Genomic DNA, 24,036 nt, shown 5'->3' on the forward strand with positions numbered 1-24,036 from the left:
CTTTGAGTACACTTACTACGAAGAAGCAAAGTGTATCTTCCTCAACAAGCAATCTAGAGGAAGGCCACTATCACCCTGTCACATCCTCTAACAATGAACAGAAGTTGAAGCATCTATTGTCCTTACATGACAGCATGTGGATCCTAACTGCTTATGTTTTATGAGAGCCAGGTTTCAAAACAAACTGGCCCACCAGAACATATTGATGGTGATATATGAACTGCTGATGAATGAGGATCTCTTACAAAAATTTCATAGGAACATCATATAGCATTAATTTCTCAGTTTTTTTATCGTTGTGCTATTGCAACACAACTTGCAACAGAAATCTGCTGTACATTTACCAGAGAAAAACATCGTTAAGTATGCAATGTCCATTTCTGAAAATAGGTTTAGCATATAGGATATTTAAATCCCTTCATTTATTACCTGCTAGCCTGTGAAGTTTCAAAGAAATTTAAAATAAATTTGGATTTATATAATTCATTTTAATTTTCTTTTGCTTCTACTGTAAAACTGACAATCTGTAGTTAACAGTGTTAATATGTAGAGCCATCAAAATATCGCTGCACAATGTTCTGTTTTATGGTCATTAGGACAGACTGCTGCATGGCTGGCAGCAGCCACAGCAGAACCGCACAGCTGATGCTATGTGGCCACTGGCAAGGGGGCAATAGCAGAGCCTCATGCCCACTGCTGTGTGTCTGGCCTGGTGGTAAAACAACATCCGTCACTAAGCATGTGGCACTTCCAACGTTAAAGTGATAGTTTAAAACAAGTTTCTGCACCTAACCTTTCATCTCTAAGGCTTGAAAGCCTTATAAATTTGTATACAGAGAATTTGCAAACTTGAGCAAGCTGAATTATTTATGAATAGTTTAAGTTTTCAGTTAACTACATTTATTTTCATTTTACTTCTGCCATTGTAAGTCATTTTGTTGTCCAAGTGGCAAACTCCTCTACTATTTTCAGCATATAATCTCCTAATCTAAATCATCAACTATGCTATGCATTTAATAACTAATAAATTATGGTCAGAGTCCACATCTGCAGTTTAAAACCCAGGTTCTTTATATTTTTAAAATATAATCTGAAACCTTCTGGTGTTTCCAGGTATCTTCTGCACATTACCGTCTTTCATGATTCTAAAACCAAGTGTTAGCAATGATTAAATTGGCAACGGAAGAAATGTCCACTACATATTACTCAACCGTAATGTTACTGCAGTTGTTCTCTACCATTTGTGAGATGGACCACCCACTTCACAAGTCAAGGTTAGTGCAGTTTTCATTGCAAAACTGTAGTCCTGGTACCCTGCCTTCCCTCCTCAATCCCCCAATTATCAGTCGACTTACAGTAAGCAGACCGAAATGTCTAGCTCCCAGGTGCAATGATATTGTGATCGACTAATAACTACTTCTTTCATTCCTCTTTCCCAATCCATGTCTTCCCACTATTTTCCTTCCCTTCCTTTTCTCACTATTGAATTCCAATTCTTAATTGCAATTAAGTTCTAATCTCTTTTTAACATAGAAATTTCTTTCACCACAAACATTTTACACAATCTCTTAATGATTTATGAGGCTAGTAGGCAGGCAGGTCATGGTTTGTTCTATAACTTGGTTGTGATAATCCATTCACTCTTCTGTTTGTCATAGATCGCCCATACTGTAGCAAAGGTGCTACAGACTATGACACAGGGGAGTGGGTTGGGAGGTGTGACACAAAGAAAGCCAGTTAGGAGCGGTGAGTAGGTGTGGGGATTTAGTAGAGGATTGAGGCCAGGAGGAGGACAGCAACGAAGGATGTGTTGCAAGATTAAATCCCATATAAATAGTTCAAAAAGCTGGTGCTGAGCAACGGAAAGGATCAAGATAGCAATGATTGTGAAGCAGCCATTGGAACTGGACACGTTGTGTTCAGCAGCATGTTCTGTTTCTTGGCCACAGTTTGACAGTGACCATTCATTCCAGTGGGTAGTTTGCCGATGGTCAGCTTTGCTGTAATTTACACACAGAATTTTATGAGGGCAAGACCACCAACCACCAGCCCATTCGAAGTTTCTCACAAATAAATCATGCCAGGGCCAACCAAATAAAAATGAAAAGATATGTTATGAGACCTACCATTTACAGCTGTTGTAACAGGGCTGTTGGTGAACAAAAATAATAACCCAGCAATTATGTATCACAGGGTTAACCAATTATATTTAGGGGAGCTATCACATACTTTCTGGTCAAAACCAACCAATGAGAATCAAATCAATATTATATGAAATTTTCCTTGACACTAGAAGGCAATTAAGTTACTACAAAGTCACATCGATGTTTTACACGTGTAGCAAAGCAGTATAACTGAGAAAATATTGATTATGAGTTACACAGATCTTTTTACACTGGTCTGAAAACGTATATTTCAGACAAGGATTACTTTTGTAACAAATGTTAAGCTGCCAATAAGCCATTCTAAAAATGTACAATCTAAACTAGGACACTGGATAATAATTAAAACAAAATACTGCCTGCATCTTAACTGTAATCTACATGAAGCCTGCCTGTCTCGAGTATTACTGATGTCGTGATTCAATGGAGGGTGTGAGAACAATTTAACTCCTTTCAACATGCAAACATACCATGTTTAACAGAATGGTAGTTGTATGCAGAAAATATTTTTAAATTTTTGACCACAAAGACTTGTTATATTACTAAATAAAACAAAAACATATTATATAGTTGTATCAGTCTTTTATAGTCATCAACTTGTTACACATTCAGAAATAAAACACTGAAGCGTTGTTACATTTTGCCTGTCAGAATCCCATAACTTCTTACAAGATTTTTTTTTTTTTAATTCAGCCTTACACTGTAGTCTCATACATTCACCTTATGGCTGCTCACAGTAAGAGATAACTAACGGCAACAAATATGATGGAGATGTACTATGTTAATAACAGTTCAATGAATCACTACCAAAGGATGTAAAATTGCAAAATGAAAACTTTTCTCACATTGCAATCTATGGAGAGTATAATTACATTTAATTACAACGGATCTGATTTCAATAGTTTTACATGGAAAATAATTGTTTAGCAAATATCTAGTCCCCATCAGATGTATTTCTGCCTACCTAACTGGAGGTTGGTAAAGAAAGAACCAAGCGTGTTGTAGCAAAGCAGATATATCTGAAAGACTTCACAAAATTATTCCACTAAAGTGTTACATGTACACATCTAATAATTCCTAGAACTTAATATTTTACAATAGGATAAAGGCTGCAATGATGAATCAAACTGTGGCATTATGTGCAAAATAAAATCTATGCACTTTACAAAATTGTCAAGGACTACACATTTTGCTATGTCTATCAAACTTATCCAAATGAGGCCTCTGTCATTTTATCTCACTAAAAAAAATAAAAAAAATTAAAAAAAAAAAATTCAGAATAACAAAAAGAAAGCAGAATCTTTTTTTTTTTTTTAGAAAACAACAACATGACTTTTATGACCATAGTAAATACACACTGCCTACATTACATTTTTGACAATATCTGAACAAGTACTCAGATCTACAATATATACAAGGGCCTACATGTTTTTCCCCTACAGCCAACTTATGCAGAGTGATGGTACATGTTACAATTACTTCAGACACTGTCTTACAAAATGAACAATTACAAGTCATGGAAAAGGAAGAGGCAAATAACGTTTGAATATCCTACGCATGTCACTGTTCACAACATACTTCGATTATAACGAGGATTCATAACTGAGAAATAAATTATTTCACGAGAAACTAGAAGATTTTAGTACTGTGAAGTAGGTCACTGAATAATTTACAATAGGGTGATATCTTGTGACAACACAATTATTACTTAAATGTAAATTAAACTCAATAAAGAAACAGTTGAGTAATGAATGAAGGTTCAATTGTAAAAAAAAAAGCAAAACAATTGGCGATAGTCATTAAAATTTGTATTTCTATTTCTCATCTCGAGTTGAACTGTATAAAATTAATTACAATCATCTATGTACATAAATCACATAAAATATTTCAAGTTATTCTAAAACAAATACTTGATTTTAAAATTCTTCACCCCACAATGAACACTGCAACAGAATTTTACAGGGCAAGATGATGTTTCTTGTTGTATTACAATTGAGATTACAAGTAACTTTTGTTAAATGAGTAATACTGTAATTTGAAATGACATAGTTTCAATGCTATACTAACTTAAGCTTTAAGACAAAGAAGGTACAATGATGTAAAAAAAGAAACTTTAAGGGCATACAGAGTTAAACTCCAATATACATACAATTAATTTCACTTTTGAAGGAGAACGACAAATTGTCAAATAAGCATGCACTTCAAAACTTCTTTCTTTATCAAATTAACCACAAAATTTTGATTTCGTTAACGATCTTATATCAACAGAAGAATATCTGGTACACCACAGTGCAGATTTATAACCACTGCAACTCTCATCAAGGACAATATCTGCATTCAAGGACTAGATATTTGCCAAAGGTATCTGCCTGAGGTACTTTTAAATGAATTGGTACTTATAAAAAAATTATGAAAAAGTAACCTTTTAAGGACAGTCAGTATCAACTACCAGGATCATACACTTTACTTTGTAGGGAACAAAGAAGCCTTCCAGGAGCACAGGGACTTTAATTATTGGGGGGTTCATTTTACTGCAGTAAGAAAGGAAGAAAAATTCAAGAACATATAATAATAGTATATTTAAAGATCTAGACTGCTGCCTTTCTGTAAGCGTATTAGTGCTAGAGCATACATACAAAATAACAATGATACACTCTATCAGATATGAAAAATCTGTAATTAATTTGGCATTAATTTTCTTAGTTTGTGATGAAACACACACTTTTTTGAGTTATAAGTATCCCTTTCTAATTAATTTCCAACCTATGTAATCAGTCTCGCAAGTTTTATCTTATGCCCTGGAAAATCTACGTCAGTAACTATTCATACATGAGGAGAAGGGGGGAGGGGGGGGGGGGGGGGACACCTGCTCACACTACCATGGAATGGTCAGCTTGCAGTATACATATCAAGCATGCGAGATATATAGAATACGCTCTTATAAAGAGTACATACATCAATTTCTAGATATAAAGGTGGTCTGCTGCATCAACAATCACATATGTGAGCACTGGATTTGCTATATGAAGTAACTTTTCAGAACTGTCACATTATGTAAACTAATACTCCTTTTCAGAACTGAAGCTAAAAATCACTTTCTCCAAAGACGTGTAATTATTTGGTGGATCCTTAACATATTTAGCAACTTAAAAATGTGTGGTAATTTGTTCCTCCCTATTTCTATGAATGGGATTATGCAATTCTTTTAAAGGTAAATGAATGTTTAAGACAGATGAATATACTGTAACTATGGATTTGGCTGACAAACATAACTTCTTAGAAAAGGGTGACAGTTTCTTTTCTTAATGACCACTGACAATACAAATGAACATCGAAAATTTTTGAGTTATCTATTACCATTGAGCATACTCAGAGTAATGACTAAGTCTATATGATCATTAATTTTCTCTTTCATATTTTTGCACATCAAATTTAATAATTACACAAATAACTAATGTATAACAAGAAGCTGCAATTTGATGCTCACATTTTTTATCTTTGATGCCAATGGAGCAGGCCATTTAAGCAAGGAATTTACATCACACATAGTGCACTTAAAGAGTTTTACAACATTTTTCTCTATTAATATTTCTCCTGAATCATCACACTCCATTATCTGACAGTTGTTTGAGGTAATCTAAGATGGAGGCTACAGCACTGCTCCAGCTTTATGAAGCTATTACTCTGCTGGAAAATGCAGATAAACAGCTGTGTAAGCTATTTAGCAATTATCCGAAGACTTTTCTAACAAAATCTCCAACAATCAGCCTACACATCAGCATAAATGCTGAAAAACAATTACACCAATTTTTGCAGCCAAGTTATATTAATAATTATCTCTTCACAGAAGATTTAACCCTGTCACGTTCAAATTCTCTCTCTTCTTCAACTGTCCATTCTGGATCATTTGGATCTTCACCTTCCCCAATTGCAGACTCTGTTGAATCTGTACTAGGAGATACTGGTCTGCTTTCACCCTGTAAATAAGGATAGCACCTGCATTACAAATATATCCAAGAAATAAGTTATATTTTTATACACAATGCTTCCTTAATATCTGACTATGATTAATGTGTGCTGACTTTACTGTGCATGTCGACGTAGAATGGCAGGAATGAATCACTATCATTATCATCATTCAAAACATTTCAATTAGCATACTGCTAAAACTAGCCGTTTCCTGGATGTACTGTGTGTGAAATACTATGCTGTTCCTATGGTAGCTGCTCTAAACACAATTAGTTGTCCCAGTCTGATCTACAAACAGTAATTAGAGCAGATTCTCCATTGATGTCAATGAGGGCACTTGTGAAAGCAGCACTGACAAGTAGAATTCATCTGCAAAATTGTTATCGGACAGCTAGGATGGTACGAGATACTGATTAAGATGACTGTTCAGCTGTTATTGGGCAAACATGATACCAATGATTCAGGTTCTACTTGCTCTAACTGATTTTTCTCAAAGTTGATAATTAGCTGTGCATGCACGAGTACAACAAAGTGTGCTCTTGAACAGAAGTGCTGTTTTATCTTTGGCAGGCTGCACAAGGTACACTTATGGACAGACTTCAGACCTAGAAGGTCACCGCCAATCTTTCCAACTGCCCAATAATCCTCAAATGACTGAGTCAAGACGAAAAGGAAAAATGCTTGAGGATACTGAACATGTAATTCAGTATATGAAGAGACATGAAAAAATAATAATCATTGTATTTAAACAATATAATTTTTGTCAATTCTCTAAGAAGAAGTACTGCTTCAAATTGTTAAAACCAAACCAAAATTTGTTTTACAATACGAAGATGTGCCATCTCCACCACCCATCAACATCATTTGTCTGTGAAATTCTGCATTCATGTACAATCCATTTTGAAGGTTAATGAATCTAAGCACTACAGAAACACAAGTGCCTGAAGACACTTATGAGCAGTGTACTGACGAAAGCCACAAATCAGTTATTTGGCAAAAACCTAAGCATTTGCTTGAAACCATATTAATATTGACACTTACTGAAGAGTTATAGTTTCGAAAATAGAAGTTGCTGTGTCTTCCCTCATTCATTATCGAAGTTTAAATAAAGCGATAGCAACACAGCAGAATATACTCTTATCAAAGATCTAAATGATTTGATCACTGTGGCTTTTTATACTGGAATATTACAGTACAGATGCAACTAGAATTATGTAGCGTCTCTACAAGTTGCCTTGTCAAGTGTGAATACTCTTTGTTCTGTATTTTAGTTACATAACTGAAACTCCACATATGTAGATCAATGATTAGTTAGGGAAGAACTTACAACAACAAAGGAACTTCTAATTCATGGAATACGTCTCTCTCTCTCTCTCTCTCTCTCTCTCTCTCTCTGTGTGTGTGTGTGTGTGTGTGTGTGTGTGTGTGTGTGTGTGTGAGAGAGAGAGAGAGAGAGAGAGAGAGAGAGAGAGAGAGAGATATCCACAACACTGGATATAATGAGGCTGCAGCAAGACAACTACGTAAATGCAAGAAGACCTGCAGAGGACTGATGATATGATAGGTGCACGATAGGTGTAGTGGCTGGAAGCTGTCAATCTCACTCAAAACAAATTTCCATGATCATACACTACTTTAAGGCAAGCAAGAATATCATTCTCAGGGTAAGAAAATCGACTGAGATACTGTCGATCTCCTTCAACTGAAGCCTTGACTTGCTGCTTCACAACACAGAGATATGCATAAAAAGCAATAACAATGTGTTATGGTTACATGCACTTTAGTCGTCATACAGAAAATTGACACAGACGGTTATGTGATATTGATTCTTCAAGGACAAACTACGGTTTCAAGCCAATGTTTAGCCTTTTTGCAGCGCAATACTTCAGTTATGGCTTTCATAAATCTGCTGGCTACAATACTCTGTTATGTAGTAATGTTTCTTCAGCAATCTACACTTTTGTCATTAACCTTCAAAAATAAATTGTACAAAAATACAACTATATAGATAAGTGACCTTGATGAGCGGTTAGACAGATGCATCTCCAGATTTTAAAATCATTTTAATTTGGTTTTTGTTGATGGAAAACAACACATTCTTTAAAAAATATCATTTGTGACTTATTTTTTCTCAAAGCATGCCAAGTAAGGGTTTGAAACAACCTGTACAAAAGCTCAAAAGTTAACTTTTCTTTTACAACAGAATGTACTTTTAATAATAGGCAGTCAGGATTTGTTCATGTTTCACCTCCACCAGCAGAAATGATTTGAAGACACAGAGAAGACAGGAGCAGATAAGTTTACGAAATATTCTCTAGTGTACCAAATTTATTGCCTAACAATGGCTCATTTGTGGCTCTGCTCACTTCAGTTGTTCCTTTAAATTCCACTACATAAAAGCAATTCCATACTCCACATAATAAAATTTTATTTCTTTTTGTTCCTGTCTACAATAACAATGTGCGCGCTTCCACACATGCACACCAATTTTGTATGGGACTGGACTGAAATTGAGTAATTAATACGAAGCACACATTGTGCTTTTCACTGAACATTTCCTAAATCTTCTTGGGTAACTTGTGCAACAGTAGGTCATAGTGTTTTCTTCTTTTTGTTGTACCTTCATCCCACATCTACATAGGGTTGGTATGGGTGCTGTTTGTCTGTAGTGATATCCATGTGAAAGAGAGCAAACAACTGCTAAATATTTGGAAATTATGTAACTGAGTTGGGGCTTGGGTACCAGCCCTAATATTCACCAATTCAGATGTGGGAAGCTGCCCAAGATCAATTTCCAGGCTGGCCTTGGCAAAAGTCCCGCAGGAGGATTTGATCTGGAGCCAACAGTCCACCTGCCTGAATCTTGGAAACGTGCACAACTATCTGGGCGTGTTAATAAGTCATAGTTTCTATTTGTAAAGTACCACTTTTTTAAAGACCAGCTGACAGGTTTGCTAGGTCACATTGTGAAAGAGCTCTTTTGGCAAGACAAAAGTAGTTATCTTCCTCTTTATCTTTTTCAGGTTATGCTCACATGTAAGCAACATACTTTCGGATGGCTGAGAATCTCAACAACAAAGATACAGGTTTCCAACTCAAAGCAGTCTGGAATCTGACACTTCTACAGAAATCAGCCACAGGTATCCTTAAAAATGGCATTTTTCTAATACAATGAATAACACATAAAACCACATCTAATACTAACAAAGAGATAGAGGGGCTGGCCAGTACTTACCTCAGCTCAGTACAGCCGATAGATACACATAGAACAGAACAGAAAATTTACATTCCTAGCTTTCGGAACTTTGTTCCTTCATCAGGGAGGAGAGAGGGGAAAAAAAGGGAAGAAGGGAAAGTGGATTCAGTTACTCACAACCCAGGTTATGAAGCAACAGGGAAAGGTAAACGGGGAGGGTAGCAAGGATGGAGGCATGGTTGTCAGAGGGAAGCCAAAGATATTCTACTGTAAGTACTGTGCCAGCTTCAAACCAAAGAGGATGCATACAGAAGTAAAGAGGTATATAGTATAAAGATAAACACAACTATGTAGGATGAAAAGATGCGTGAATGGCTAAAGAGGAAAGGGAAAGAGGAGAAGACTGAAGAGTGAATGGGAGTGAGGTTGTTTAACGCAGGTTCAGTCCAGGGGGATGGCGGGATGAAAGGATGTGTTGGAGTGCAAGTTCCCATCTCTGCAGTTCAGAGGGACTGGTGTTGGGTGGGAGAAGCCAAATGGCACATACGGTGTAGCAGGTTCCTAGGTCCCTAGAATTATGCTGGAGGGCATGCTCCGCTACTGGGTATTGGGCATCTCCTAGGCGGACAGTTCGTCTGTGTCCGTTCATGCGCTCAGCCAGTTTGGTTGTTGTCATGCCGATGTAAAAGGCTGTGCAGTGCAGGCATGTCAGTTGATAAATGACATGTGTAGTTTCACACGTAGCCCTGCCTTGAATTGTGTATGTTTTACCAGTAGCGGGGCTGGAGTAGGTGGTTGTGGGCGGATGCATGGGGCAGGTTTTGCAGCGGGGACGGTTACAGGGGTAGGAACCGCTGGGTAGAGAAGGTAGTCTGGGAATATTGTAGGGTTTAACAAGGATGTTACGGAGGTTAGGAGGGCGACGAAAGGCAACTCTGGGTGGTGTGGGGAGAATTTTGTCAAGGGATGATCTCATTTCAGGGGTTGACTTGAGAAAGTCATATCCCTGGCGGAGTAATTTGTTGATGTTTTCGAGGCCAGGATAATATTGGGTGACAAGGGGGATACTTCTGTGTGGTCTGGGGGTAGGAACATTGTTGTTGGACGTGGAGGAATGTATTGCTCGGGAAATCTGTTTGTGGACAAGGTCTGCAGGATAGTTTCGGGAGAGGAAAGCACTGGTCAGGTTATTGGTGTAGTTGTTGAGGGATTCGTCACTGGAGCAGATACGTTTGCCACGAATACCTAGGCTGTAGGGAAGGGAGCGTTTGATGTGGAAAGGATGGCAGCTATCAAAGTGAAGGTACTGTTGTTTGTTTGTGGGTTTGATATGGACATAGGTGTGGATGTGAGCTTCAACAAGATGAAGGTCAACATCCAGGAAGGTGGCTTGGGTTTTGGAGAAGGACCAGGTGAAATTCAGATTCGAAAAGGAGTTGAGGTTATGGAGGAAATTAAGGAGTGTTTCTTCACCATGAGTCCAGACCACAAAGATGTCATCTATAAACCTATACCAGGCCAGGGGAAGCAGCTGTTGGGTCTTCAGGAAAGCCTCCTCCATGCGGCCCATGAAGAGGTTGGCATAGGAGGGAGCCATCCTGGTTCCCATGGCCGTTCCCCTGATTTGTTTGTAGGTCTGGCCTTCAAAAGTGAAGTAATTATGGGTGAGGATGAAGTTGGCTTCATCCTCACCCATAATTACTTCACTTTTGAAGGCCAGACCTACAGACAAATCAGGGGAACGGCCATGGGAACCAGGATGGCTCCCTCCTATGCCAACCTCTTCATGGGCCGCATGGAGGAGGCTTTCCTGAAGACCCAACAGCTGCTTCCCCTGGCCTGGTATAGGTTTATAGATGACATCTTTGTGGTCTGGACTCATGGTGAAGAAACACTCCTTAATTTCCTCCATAACCTCAACTCCTTTTCGAATCTGAATTTCACCTGGTCCTTCTCCAAAACCCAAGCCACCTTCCTGGATGTTGACCTTCATCTTGTTGAAGCTCACATCCACACCTATGTCCATATCAAACCCACAAACAAACAACAGTACCTTCACTTTGATAGCTGCCATCCTTTCCACATCAAACGCTCCCTTCCCTACAGCCTAGGTATTCGTGGCAAACGTATCTGCTCCAGTGACGAATCCCTCAACAACTACACCAATAACCTGACCAGTGCTTTCCTCTCCCGAAACTATCCTGCAGACCTTGTCCACAAACAGATTTCCCGAGCAATACATTCCTCCACGTCCAACAACAATGTTCCTACCCCCAGACCACACAGAAGTATCCCCCTTGTCACCCAATATTATCCTGGCCTCGAAAACATCAACAAATTACTCCGCCAGGGATATGACTTTCTCAAGTCAACCCCTGAAATGAGATCATCCCTTGACAAAATTCTCCCCACACCACCCAGAGTTGCCTTTCGTCGCCCCCCTAACCTCCGTAACATCCTTGTTAAACCCTACAATATTCCCAGACTACCTTCTCTACCCAGCGGTTCCTACCCCTGTAACCGTCCCCGCTGCAAAACCTGCCCCATGCATCCGCCCACAACCACCTACTCCAGCCCCGCTACTGGTAAAACATACACAATTCAAGGCAGGGCTACGTGTGAAACTACACATGTCATTTATCAACTGACATGCCTGCACTGCACAGCCTTTTACATCGGCATGACAACAACCAAACTGGCTGAGCGCATGAACGGACACAGACGAACTGTCCGCCTAGGAGATGCCCAATACCCAGTAGCGGAGCATGCCCTCCAGCATAATTCTAGGGACCTAGGAACCTGCTACACCGTATGTGCCATTTGGCTTCTCCCACCCAACACCAGTCCCTCTGAACTGCGGAGATGGGAACTTGCACTCCAACACATCCTTTCATCCCGCCATCCCCCTGGACTGAACCTACGTTAAACAACCTCACTCCCATTCACTCTTCAGTCTTCTCCTCTTTCCCTTTCCTCTTTAGCCATTCACGCATCTTTTCATCCTACATAGTTGTGTTTATCTTTATACTATATACCTCTTTACTTCTGTATGCATCCTCTTTGGTTTGAAGCTGGCACAGTACTTACAGTAGAATATCTTTGGCTTCCCTCTGACAACCATGCCTCCATCCTTGCTACCCTCCCCGTTTACCTTTCCCTGTTGCTTCATAACCTGGGTTGTGAGTAACTGAATCCACTTTCCCTTCTTCCCTTTTTTTCCCCTCTCTCCTCCCTGATGAAGGAACAAAGTTCCGAAAGCTAGGAATGTAAATTTTCAGTTCTGTTTTATGTGTATCTATCGGCTGTACTGAGCTGAGGTAAGTACTGGCCAGCCCCTCTATCTCTTTGTTAGTATTTGTTTCACATCTTATATGAGATTTTCCATTAATCATTTAAAACCACATCTAATTATGATCCCAAACATAGTAAGATGAGGTAGCTGAACTGGTGTTAATGTATACACATTTACACATTTTCGTGGCTCTGTCTCCTGAAGGACATTTTGGATTTACTGCCAATCCTGGTGCCGCCACCACACATCCAAGCAGACACACAGCTAATGATCATGAACAGTATAACATTTCACAGTGCCAACACTGGTAGTACCTACACTCAGGCTGTGTTATATGTATTAGGGTTTTCACAATGAGATTGAGCAGCAAATCCAGGACCACACACTACCCACAAAGTGAATAATATTTCAGCAACAAACACAACATGTAATCAGTCTTTAAGGGATTCTCCTGGTTTAAAAACACGACGGTCATGGGCACAGCCAACATAATTATTGTTGAGTGGAGAAAATATTTCATCAAAAAACCCATGAATTACTATAATGGCCAAAATATAAGGTACACTTTTTTCATCAAAATTCAGCTGTAAGTTTTGTCTTACCTGCGCAATCCTACAAATGCTAATATACTTTAATATCACAGAATCTTCAACACTAGATCTCTTCCCTTATTTCAAAATGGAGCAACAATATTGCTATTGTTGGGAAACAAATACCCTGAACTTTACGGTTGGGTACTTTCCTTTGCAGAAGATAAGACAAAAGGTTGAATAGCTATACCGAGAGATCCAAAAAAATATATCCACTGTTTAAAAGTCCATAACTTGCAAACTAATTGACGGAGTTGTCTCATTTTTGGTGAAAGTGTAGCTTAAAGTCCAACTTAAAGGTATCACTGTAGGTGTTTAAAATGGTCACCATTAACATCCACACACAAATGAAGCTGCCGAGCTGCACCACAAACTACTGACTGCAACGTGTTCAGTTGGATATTTGCACATGAATGTACGAAGGATTCTCCAAGTTCATCCAATGTGCATGGCTTTTGTCAATAAACGATGTCCTTTAGTGTTCCCCACAGGTAAAGGTCCAGAGTAGATAGCTCTGGGGAACTTGGTGGATATTCCACAGCACCTCTACGGCCTATCCATCTTCCTGGTAGATTTTCGTCGAGTTACGCCCTAACACGATTTTGGTAGTGGGCTGGGGCACCATCTTGTTGAAAGCAAACTCTTCCGTCTCCATACATGTCTCGGATGGCAAACTCTTCATCGTTATGTACCATGTTAGTAAACCACTCTCAGTACTCCATTCTACGATCTGGGTCGTCTTCATTCATTGCGTGTAGCAACTGTGGGATGTAGCACCTCCACTTTGCTGTCTTCAAAATTCGCCAAACACTTGAGCGACTCACTCCAGTTTCACGGGCACACTGTCTCACAGACTTCTGTGGTGACCAAGTGAATTGCTGTAACACACAATTGGAGTTAGCTGGATTTGTTACTGTTACAGGTCGTCCACATCATTATTTGTGTACATCTGTTACACAGCCTTCTGCTTCAAATTAGTCTTGAATGCGACGAATCGTTAAACGTGTCGGTGGATCTGTTTGATACTCATTTCGCCATTGCCGTTGAACCTCATTAATGTTTTCGTACTTAAAATACCACTCCAAAACTGACTTCCTTTCATTGAAAGTAAGCCTTGCACCAGCCATGTTTACTTGAGTAACTAGGTGCAACTAAAAACAAAACACTTACTATCTGGCGACTGCCATCTGAAAAAAACAAAAATACGCAATACAATGCTTGTGTGGCGATTGCCAGAACTAAAAACTATTACACTACCAAAGGTGAGACAACTCCGTCAATTAGTTTGCCAGTTATGGACTCTCAAACAGTGGATACATTTTTTGGACCCCTCTGTATATTGACAAATAATTTAATTAAAGGGCTTGGCAAATGGGAAGACCATAAACATACTCATTACAGAATTTTATAAGAGTACCTGTTAGTGTCACAGGTTTAGTTCTAGAAGGGGACTTTGTATATTCAAACTGACAGAAGATTTTACTGAGGAACTCAACAACTTACAGAGGTAAGTAATACAAATGCAGCAGCAGCGCCCTAACCTCTACACCAGATACACAACAGTGACCAGACCATCTTTTGGCAGATTCCAACCAATACAACAGTGGTGTACAAAGGGCGAAACAACTGGAATAAGAAAACTAAAAATTACTGTTATTTTAACAGTTACATAAGAGGAAAATTTCCCCACGGTGTTACTGATTTTCTGCCAAGAAATACCATAATTAGTTATGATCAGACTAGCTATTGCTTGTAATTGCAGATCTGGCGCACTGCCAAGTAAGAGCTATGCTAGCATTGGATGCCTTTAAAGTTTATCTCAAACTTGGAATAAACGAGGAAGTTACCATATTCGTGACAACAACAGAATCAACAGCAAACTAATGTCAACAATACTTCAGGTATACATGTGAACATCACAAACTTAAGGTGGAAAGAAAGAAAATAAGTATATCAGGATATCAAACACGAAGTTCAATATGTAAAGGAAAACAAAAATTTAACAGCTGTGGGTGATTGGAACACATTATTGGGGGAAGGAATAGAAGGTATGAGTTATGGGAGAATATGGGCTCAGTAGAAGGAATGACGGGGGAGAAAGACTAAATTCTGCTACAAATGTCACTTAATAGCAAGGAATACATCACTCAAAAGGATGGAAGAGGTATATATGGAAAAGGCTAGATACATAGTAAGCTTCCAGTCGGATTATATGGTGTACCCAGGATCAAACACTCGGATCACAATTTCATAATGTCCAAAAATACACTGAAGTTTAAGAGAATAGTCTGGGAGAATCACTGTTGAAAGAAGTATGAAGAAATAATAATGTGTGTTTGAAGTTCTCCAAGGCTGTAAGTACTGTTATGTAGAGGTAATAATGAACACCACAGTTAGTGGGTCACTTCAAGAGAAATGGACATCTCTAAAAAGGCAATAACAGACTTAGATAGAAGAAAGGTAACTGCAAACATACCTTATTTGACAGAACAAATACAACAATTGGAGAAATAAAAAAAATCAAAAAAATCTACACATCAAGTTACAGCAGGAGAGAACACTTATAAAGGTTAAAGGAATGTGGAAGCTTTTGGTGTCAGTGGCTCCACTTTCTGGCAGAATGGAATGAGGGGAGGAAGAGGGATGAAGGGGAAGGAAAAGGGAGGAAGGGGAAGGACTGGCAAGGTTTAGGAAACTGAGGAGTTTAGAAAAGTCGCCCAAAATCCTTGGTCTGGCGAAACTTACCAGACGGGATGAGAAGCAAAGACTCATTATTTTTTTCTTAGTCTTTTCCTCTTATCCCATCCGATAAAACTTCTTCAACCCGGGGTTCTGGGCAACTTTTCCGAACTCTCCCCATTTCCTGAACTTCACCAGTACTTTTCTTTCATCCCTCTTCCTTCCACTTCAATCTTTCTGCCAGTGGGGGCAGCCACTGGCTCCTTGCATTTTCTTTAGCCTTTATATTTTTTCCTTCTGCCACTGCTTTGTGTGTAGATTTTTTTATAGATCCAATTGTAATTTCAAAATGTGACTATTTTTGTTGACATAATAGAACAATTGGTACAATCAATTGATGAACAAACCAAGTACAAAAATACCCAGTAAAAGTCAAGAATAGAACATTACAAGTCAATTAGGAATGAAATAAACAGGAAGTACAGGGAAGCTACGGCAAAAAGGTCGCAGGTGAAAAGGGAAGAATTCGAAAAAGAAACAGGTTATTTGAAGAACTGTTTAAGCATATAGTTAACTCTCAACAACCTTTGGTGTATTAAAAGCAATAGCATCAACATTAGACTGCAAAAGGACAGGTCAAAAGAATACAATGAAGGTTTCTGTGAAAGGAACAAACTGGCTGATGATGTGATTGAGAGAGAAACAAAAGTCTTTAGGGCCACTCTATGATAAGTGGTCTAACTTTTTCCAAAGTTCCCACATGATGATCACTGATTTTGATGAAATTTTGTGCGAATGATCACACTTGGTCCCATTGAACATTGGTAAAATGTTACTTTTGCCAATTTAGTACTTGCAGAGTTATAGTCGTTTGTTTGACACTACAGTGCAGAAATCAACAGTGCACCCGTGAGTTTTCGGCAACTTTGAGACATAATATCTACGCTAATATTTTCTTGGAAGAAAATAAAGTAGGCCACCTTGCACAACATTTCGCTTTCTTTTAAGTGAAATCATAACGAGATTTCCTAGGCGATTTGCATATGGATAATTTGAAGCAAATAGACATTGGGAAAAATGTGAAATTTAGCTTTTTATATCTCTGAAGTACCATATATACTTGAATAATCTGTGCACTTTATCACCAAATTTAAGGACAATTGAGGTGTGCGGATTATTTGAAACAAGGTTGGTACTGTTCTGCCTCCAACAATATATCCCACTACACTATTGCATTGTTGTGACCTCATTACCACATTAGAAGTATTAACAGCGTCTTCAAACTTGTTAACTACAGCTACAAGTTCTCGTTATCACTCGTACACTGCTAAAGAAAAACTGAAAATTTTTGAAGAAGCCGAGAACATTGGAAACCAAGCAGTGGGAAGCAAGTATACGTGAGCAAGAGTTGTATTCACAAGTGGCAGAAAAACAAAACACGGCCTCAAAAAACTAACAGTAATCGCCGGGCACTTTGAGGCCAAAAAGCAAAGCATCCAGACTTTGACAAAAGATGAAAAGATGAAAAGTGTCAATATGGCTGCGGACAATTACAAGGAAAAATTGTGCACTTGAATTATTATGTGATGAATCTGCGACACAGACCTATATATTATTGCAAATTGGTGACAGGGATCAAATGCCAGTCTATTTTGAGATGCCACTTGACAACACCATGAACAGGAAAAGAGAATCCAGCCTCACGATATGAACTGGTGGCAGTGAGAAGCAAAAGTGTATAGTGATGATGTGATTAACTGGCGATGGACGAAAGCTACTACCTTACGTGACATTTAAAAGGAAAACTATTCCGAAAATATCTGTGAAAGGCATATTGGTGAGAGTGAATCCAAAAGGGAGGGCGGACAATGATCTTGTAATTGTCTGGGTGATGCATGTTTGGCGACATCATCCTGGTACGTTACTGAATTTACGTAACATGTTTGTCCTGACAGCTTCTGCAGACGTACACCTAAGGAAGTGCAGGACAAATTACAGAAAGGAAAAACTGACTTGGCCATTATTCCTGGAGCCCTCACATCCACCCTACAGCCATTAGAAGTGTGTATAAATCAGCCATTCAAAGCTGCACTTAAACAGCGATATAAGCAATGGATGGTTGATGTAAACCTCAAGTTCACACTGCGTGGAAAAATCAAACTGCTACATCTGTCCCAGATTTGTGAGTGGGTGAAAAGTGCATGGGATTCCATTCCACATCCAGTGGAGGAAAAATCCTTTAAAAAATGTAGTATCACCTGGATGGAACAGAGGGCGATAACTATGGGAAGATCGTGATACCGACAATTATTCTCCCGCCAGTGATGGTGACGAAAGTTATGATGAGCAGAGGTAAGGAAGTATTTGAACTGGCTAGAATCTCATACTGAACATACAGTATTAACACAGGGTGTATATGTGGACAAGGAAAAAAAATTCCCGGTTAAAAATACACTTTCTCCCGGGTGAAAACGCACTTTTTCCCTGTTAACTGACAGTATATTTTCTCTCGGAACTGTATAACTTAGCAGTCCTTTGAATGTTTATGGTTTTATACATGGGCTTAGGATTTCCCGGTGCTTTATAAAACGAAATTCATGGAAGAAAACACGTTTTGGAAAGATCTTTGATGTGCAGCAACATGTACGCTGCGTATTTTCGTATTACGAAAGTATAAATTCGAATCCACCAAACACCGCATGTTACTTTCCAAAGCATTGAAGTTGAGATTGCAATGCGCTTTGTAAGCCAGTCAGTCATATCGTCGTGTCACATGATCTCGCCAGCTGATAACAGCGGTTATTCAGAGCTCAGGACACATGATGTAGTCAGCCAATGGCACCATCACTGTTAAGTAGCGCTAACACACAAACAGCACACAAACAGCACAGTTAACGGTTTAAATTAATATCCATAGTGTTGCTACAAGAAAAGCAGAGCTTTCACATATAATATTGGTGTCTGAGGTTAATAAGCTGCAAGAGAAGCTAAGCTTTCACATATAATGTCTGTCTTTTATGGGCGTATTACACTTTTAAGATATATATATATCACAAATGAGGCAGTAAAATTTTTAATAACGACATAAATGTCTGAACTTCCGGGCTCGAAATTCTTCTAAATGGCTCATCATCAGTTGAGTTTTAAATGAGAGTCAAATGCTCTGTGATTTAAGAAATTCATCGTACAATCTCGCACATAGTTCAACTTGCGTAAAAGGAAATTTACTTTGTAAGTAATGCTTTTCAAACCACCATTCGCAATATTTTCCCAAATTGGTTTGTTTCAGCAGTTGCCAGAGAGCACCAGATAAGAGGCGCCACCCCGCTTGCGTAGCTACGATGACTTAGGAGGCCCGTATGTTCGTACGTGTAAAACATTAAAAGATCTTACAGTGTCATAAAAGAAACAAGACATCAGAGGATACTCCAAGGGTATCGGAATTTCGTGAACCGTACTAAAATGTACACATTTAAAGATCACATTCGTTTGTCTAAATTCCCAACGAAGTAGGCCTTGACCTGATATTAAGCTTTTCAGTGTGGTTTTCGGGATGTAAATTTTCTTGGAGTACCAGTACTGTGTTATCTCATGTATGTTTCTTTATTATGGCATAACGCAATACGTGCTATAAGATGAAAACGTGCACTTGAAATACAGCGACTAGTTGAAATTAGCCAATAGTGTGGAATTAAAACACTTAGTTTCTAAGATATTGACTGCATCAGCATAAAAGATTAACAAAAGGAAATTTCTTTAGCAAACTGACAAAAATAACTTCATTGTTCTACAGGGCGATTAATGCTTGACCGTCAGAAAGGTGGAAATAAAATAAAATCTGAAACTAATAACATATTTTTGCCTTCTGTAATCATGTGAATGTATTTTAATTCACTTGATATCTCCCGGCCACAGAAAACGGTTTTGTTTTCATTTGACGTGAGAGCAGTAAAGGAAGAAGAAATAGCAAAATCACTAAATGTAAACACAGGTCACATGGAGAATACCCACTTCCCCACTGTACTCAGACTGCTCTGCACATCAGCTCCGGATCTACCTGCTTCCAGTCGGCTGGTTTGACATCCTGCCCCACCCCCTTTTTTTACACCCTCTGTTAATACTGGATGGGATTATTTGTAAACAAAAACGCTTCAGAAAATATGCACTCTTTATTCCCTATTTGCTAACAACTTGCTGCTTTGTGTGACATAAAATTAAATACAGGATACATAAAACCAGCAAAGACAAGAGACAAGCAAGACAGCTCACGTTTCTTCAATCCTTAGTTCCTGGAGTTTTTTTCTCTCTAATCTTACTACAGGTGTATGTGGCAGGTTTTCCTTTCTGTGAAAGAACCTACTACTTTATCAAAGTTCGTCAAAAATTTTGCTACATGAAAAATCGAAATGTCGTTGTCTAATACTGAAAAAGCTGTTAATACAAATAGGACCCAAGATCGGTGTGGTTTCTTTATCTTATTACGTTTATTTTGTCACTGTCTGCTAGCTAAAACAAAATAGGCCTTCTAATACTGCAGCAATTGTAACACACAAATAAACGAGACTGTTTTGGCACAAATGGTCATTTTTACAACACAAAACAATATAATTCACAAAGTGCCAATATAAAATGCCTATTAGGCCTACTACAAGCAAAAAGCTTTATGTTGGGAAATAGTTTCACACTTGATTCATACGCTCCAGTTTCTCAAGCATGAGATCGAAAAGTAATAGTACGAAATTTTTACACAAATTTGGGATCATCATATTCTTCCATAATTTGTGTGATGTCCCCGTTTCTTCTTATTCCTCGTTCTAACGAACAGTCTTCTCATCACTAATTCTGTAACTATTCCTGTGAATGTCAAAGCTTATTTGCAGTATAACTTCACTAACTCTGACCTGCGGTTATTCTCCGGTTAGGCGTTGTTACATATTCGTACAACACGTCTTCCGCGCTACTTCCAGAATAGATGTTAAAGCGGCTGCTAGCTGGTGACTGTACAACTGGCCCTTACTGGTACAGCGATCTGGCCAAAACTTTCCTATCAAAATTTCATTTTCTTCGATACACCAAGAAGATAATAAGTTAGCTTTCTTATCTGTTATTTATGTTAGTCGTTTTATTTCCACACTGGTAGTCTGAATCTATGGATTTCGCAAGTAATTATAACAACGCTCATCATTCGCAAACCCAATCAACCACATAATCAGACAGCGGTTGGCATTCATCCGTTTCGGCTTTACTTCACTCAGCTTGTATAGCCCCTTTTGTCTGCAGGAAAGTTTATTTCTAGATGCGACGAGGATTCCCCTCACAGACATCATGTGCACTATGCATGCATTCACGAATCATTCAGAAATCAATTTAGAATGTGTTCAAAAACTGACAGGGATGCATTTCAAAGTCATGAATAATCGATAGACCAACGTGCGCTGGATGCTAGGCGCTTTGTGAAACAAGGTTTTTTTTTTCCCCTCAAGAATATGAATTTGATCCCGCCCCTCACCCTATATTCAGCCTGCTGCGCATGCGTGAATCTGGCGGCTTGGACACGCCAGTAAAATTTTTCCTGGTAGCATCTAGCTGCTTGCTGCGACTGCTTACACAGCCGACAGCCACATTTCTGTAGCCAGAAGCGGGAGGTGGCACTACTCAACTGCACATGCGCACTATCCCGCTAGTAACTGATAAAACGAATCTAATGTAAACAGCTGTGACGTCAAGCTCATCGGAAGCAATTTGTTGTTATGAAGCACTGCATTCATACGCTGCACACTTCATTCATACGCTCCAGTTTCTCAAGCATGAGATCGAAAAGTAATAGTACGAAATTTTTATACAAATTTGGGATCGTCATATTCTTCCATAATTTGTGTGATGTCCCCGTTTCTTCTTATTCCTTGTTAACTGAAAACAAAACAATGAAAATTCCCGGAAATGTAAAAAATTCCCGGGTTTTTCCCGGATCTCCCGGGTCGTAGACACCCTGTAACGTTAAATTCTTAAATATAGTGATTCGCATTTTCCCTTGGCTGTTGTAGGTAGGCCTAGAGTCATGGCTAGTGGGACTAATGTTTTTACCAATACAAGGACTTTGAACATAAAATTTCCGTCTCCTACTGCTTTCCGATATTTAACAAATTGAGGGCGAAGTTGACAATTTTTTCTCAAAGGTGTACAACTTTGTTTCCACCATTTGCAGGTAGGTGGTGACAATAGTAAGTAGCGGTCGAAAGAAACAGATCATAGACATCAAGCAGTTAGCTTGGACCTCGGTCAACATAACCTCATTCAAACGTTGGTCGATTTGCATCTGCATCAAAGTTGTTCTCGATTTAAAATATCAGTTTATGAGCTTAATTCTCATCATTTGCGGGAGGTGTTACTGTTTTGTTTCAGTATGAAGAAAACAGCAGCCGAGTCTCCTTGAATGCTCTCAACTACGTGTGGTATGGAGGCTATTAGCGAAAGAACATGTTGTGAGTGGTTTCAACACTTCAAGAACAGCGATGTTAACGTCTTAGACCGACATAGTGGTGGAAGAGAGAATGTTTTCAAAGATGCAGAATTGGAGACATTGCTGAGTGAAGACTCGCGTCAATCTCAAGAAGAACTGGGGCGATTAGTGGGAGTGACACAGCAAGCCATTTCAAAATGTCTCAAGGCTATGGGCATGATTCAGAAAGAAGGAACTTGGGTCCTGTGTGAGCTGAAACCAATAGACATTGAACGGCTTTTGTGTGTTTGCAAACAGTTGCTTCAGAGGCAAAAATCGAAGGGATTTCTGCATCGCATTGACACCAAGGGCAAAAAATGAGTTCATTGCGATAACACTAGACGCAAAAAATCATGGGGATATCCCGGCCACACTCCCACGTTGACAGTCAAACCGAATATTCACAGTTCCAAGATTATGTTCTGCATTTAGTGGGACCAGCTTGGCGTCGTGTACTATGAGGTGTTAAAAGCAACTGGAAGAATCACAGGTGCTTGTTATCAAAGGCAATTAATGCGCGCGCGCACACACACACACACACACACACACACACACACACACACACACACACACATATCCATCCACACACATAGACGTCTGCTTTTTTTGGTTTCTGTATTATCAAAATTTCCTTCCAAACAATCCCATAAATGACATCACCTGGATGGCAGTATAGTTTTCCCCATGACATTCTACAGCAAATTAATGAACCCTGTAAAAAATTGAAGTGGCTTGAAGTAAACATAAGCTTAGGGTCCTAAAAGGCACCTCTTCTAGCTCTTGACATCTGACACTTATAGAAACTTATCATCAGCTTGGGATGCTGTGTAAAGAACCCCTTATGAGGTTGGGGAATCTGCGGTAAAGTAACTCATCTGTAGCTGCTGTTGCACAGCTACCAGGTGTGGCCCCTATAGTAATGGGGGTGTTGGTTTTCTCACTTCAAAAGGAATGAGCAGTGATTAAGCCACAATGGATGATACCAACAGATTTATAAATTTTTAACTGCAAACTATACCTTAAATCACAATTAAACTGGCCCATCAATACCATTACACAATATAAAGACATACTAATAATTCTCTATAACATAAATCCATTCGAAAAAGTGTCGGGACGACTGCTGTGAATCTGACCAAAATTTACACACTGTGACTGATGTAAAACCCGCAGAATATTTATATGATGTGCGCTGCAGTTGTTATACAACAATTTTGCTACCATGATATCCACTGCCGTGGTAATACACAGATGAACTGTGAAGCTTACAATCAGTCTGATTCTGAAGTTATAGCAGATAAACAGATTGAAATATGTCACAACGAGTCATAACAAAAGAAAACCCTTTTTTGAAGTTTTCTGAACTTTATATCCCTTCCTAGCCATCAGTCTTTCTATATTGCCTTCCCCAGTGAGTACTAAACAACAAAAAGATCAGATTTGAGTACCAGCAGAATGTTGTTGTTGTCGTCGTCGACTTCTTCTTCAGTCCAGAGACTGGTTTGATGCAGCTCTCCACGCTACTCTATCCTGTGCAAGCAGCCTCTTCATCTCTGAATAACTACTGCAACCTGCATCCTTCTAAATCTGTTTCTGTAGCACCACATTTCGAAAGCTTCTACTCTCTTCTTGTCTAAACTGTATATAGT

The 24,036-nt window shown here is 38.9% G+C and overlaps 1 protein-coding gene across 1 annotated transcript in view; it reads right to left on the reverse strand.

The window, feature by feature from the left end:
- Positions 1-2,787: 2,787 nt before the first annotated feature.
- Positions 2,788-24,036, reverse strand: part of LOC126449995 (KAT8 regulatory NSL complex subunit 1) — a 266,279-nt gene continuing 245,030 nt past the window's right edge. The window contains exon 13 of the mRNA XM_050091025.1: positions 2,788-6,139. Coding sequence (XP_049946982.1) covers positions 5,996-6,139 — 144 coding nt within the window. The 3' untranslated portion in view covers positions 2,788-5,995. The remainder of the gene's footprint in view (positions 6,140-24,036) is intronic.

Source organism: Schistocerca serialis, chromosome 1 (assembly GCF_023864345.2).
Source record: "Schistocerca serialis cubense isolate TAMUIC-IGC-003099 chromosome 1, iqSchSeri2.2, whole genome shotgun sequence".
NCBI lineage: Eukaryota > Metazoa > Arthropoda > Insecta > Orthoptera > Acrididae > Schistocerca > Schistocerca serialis.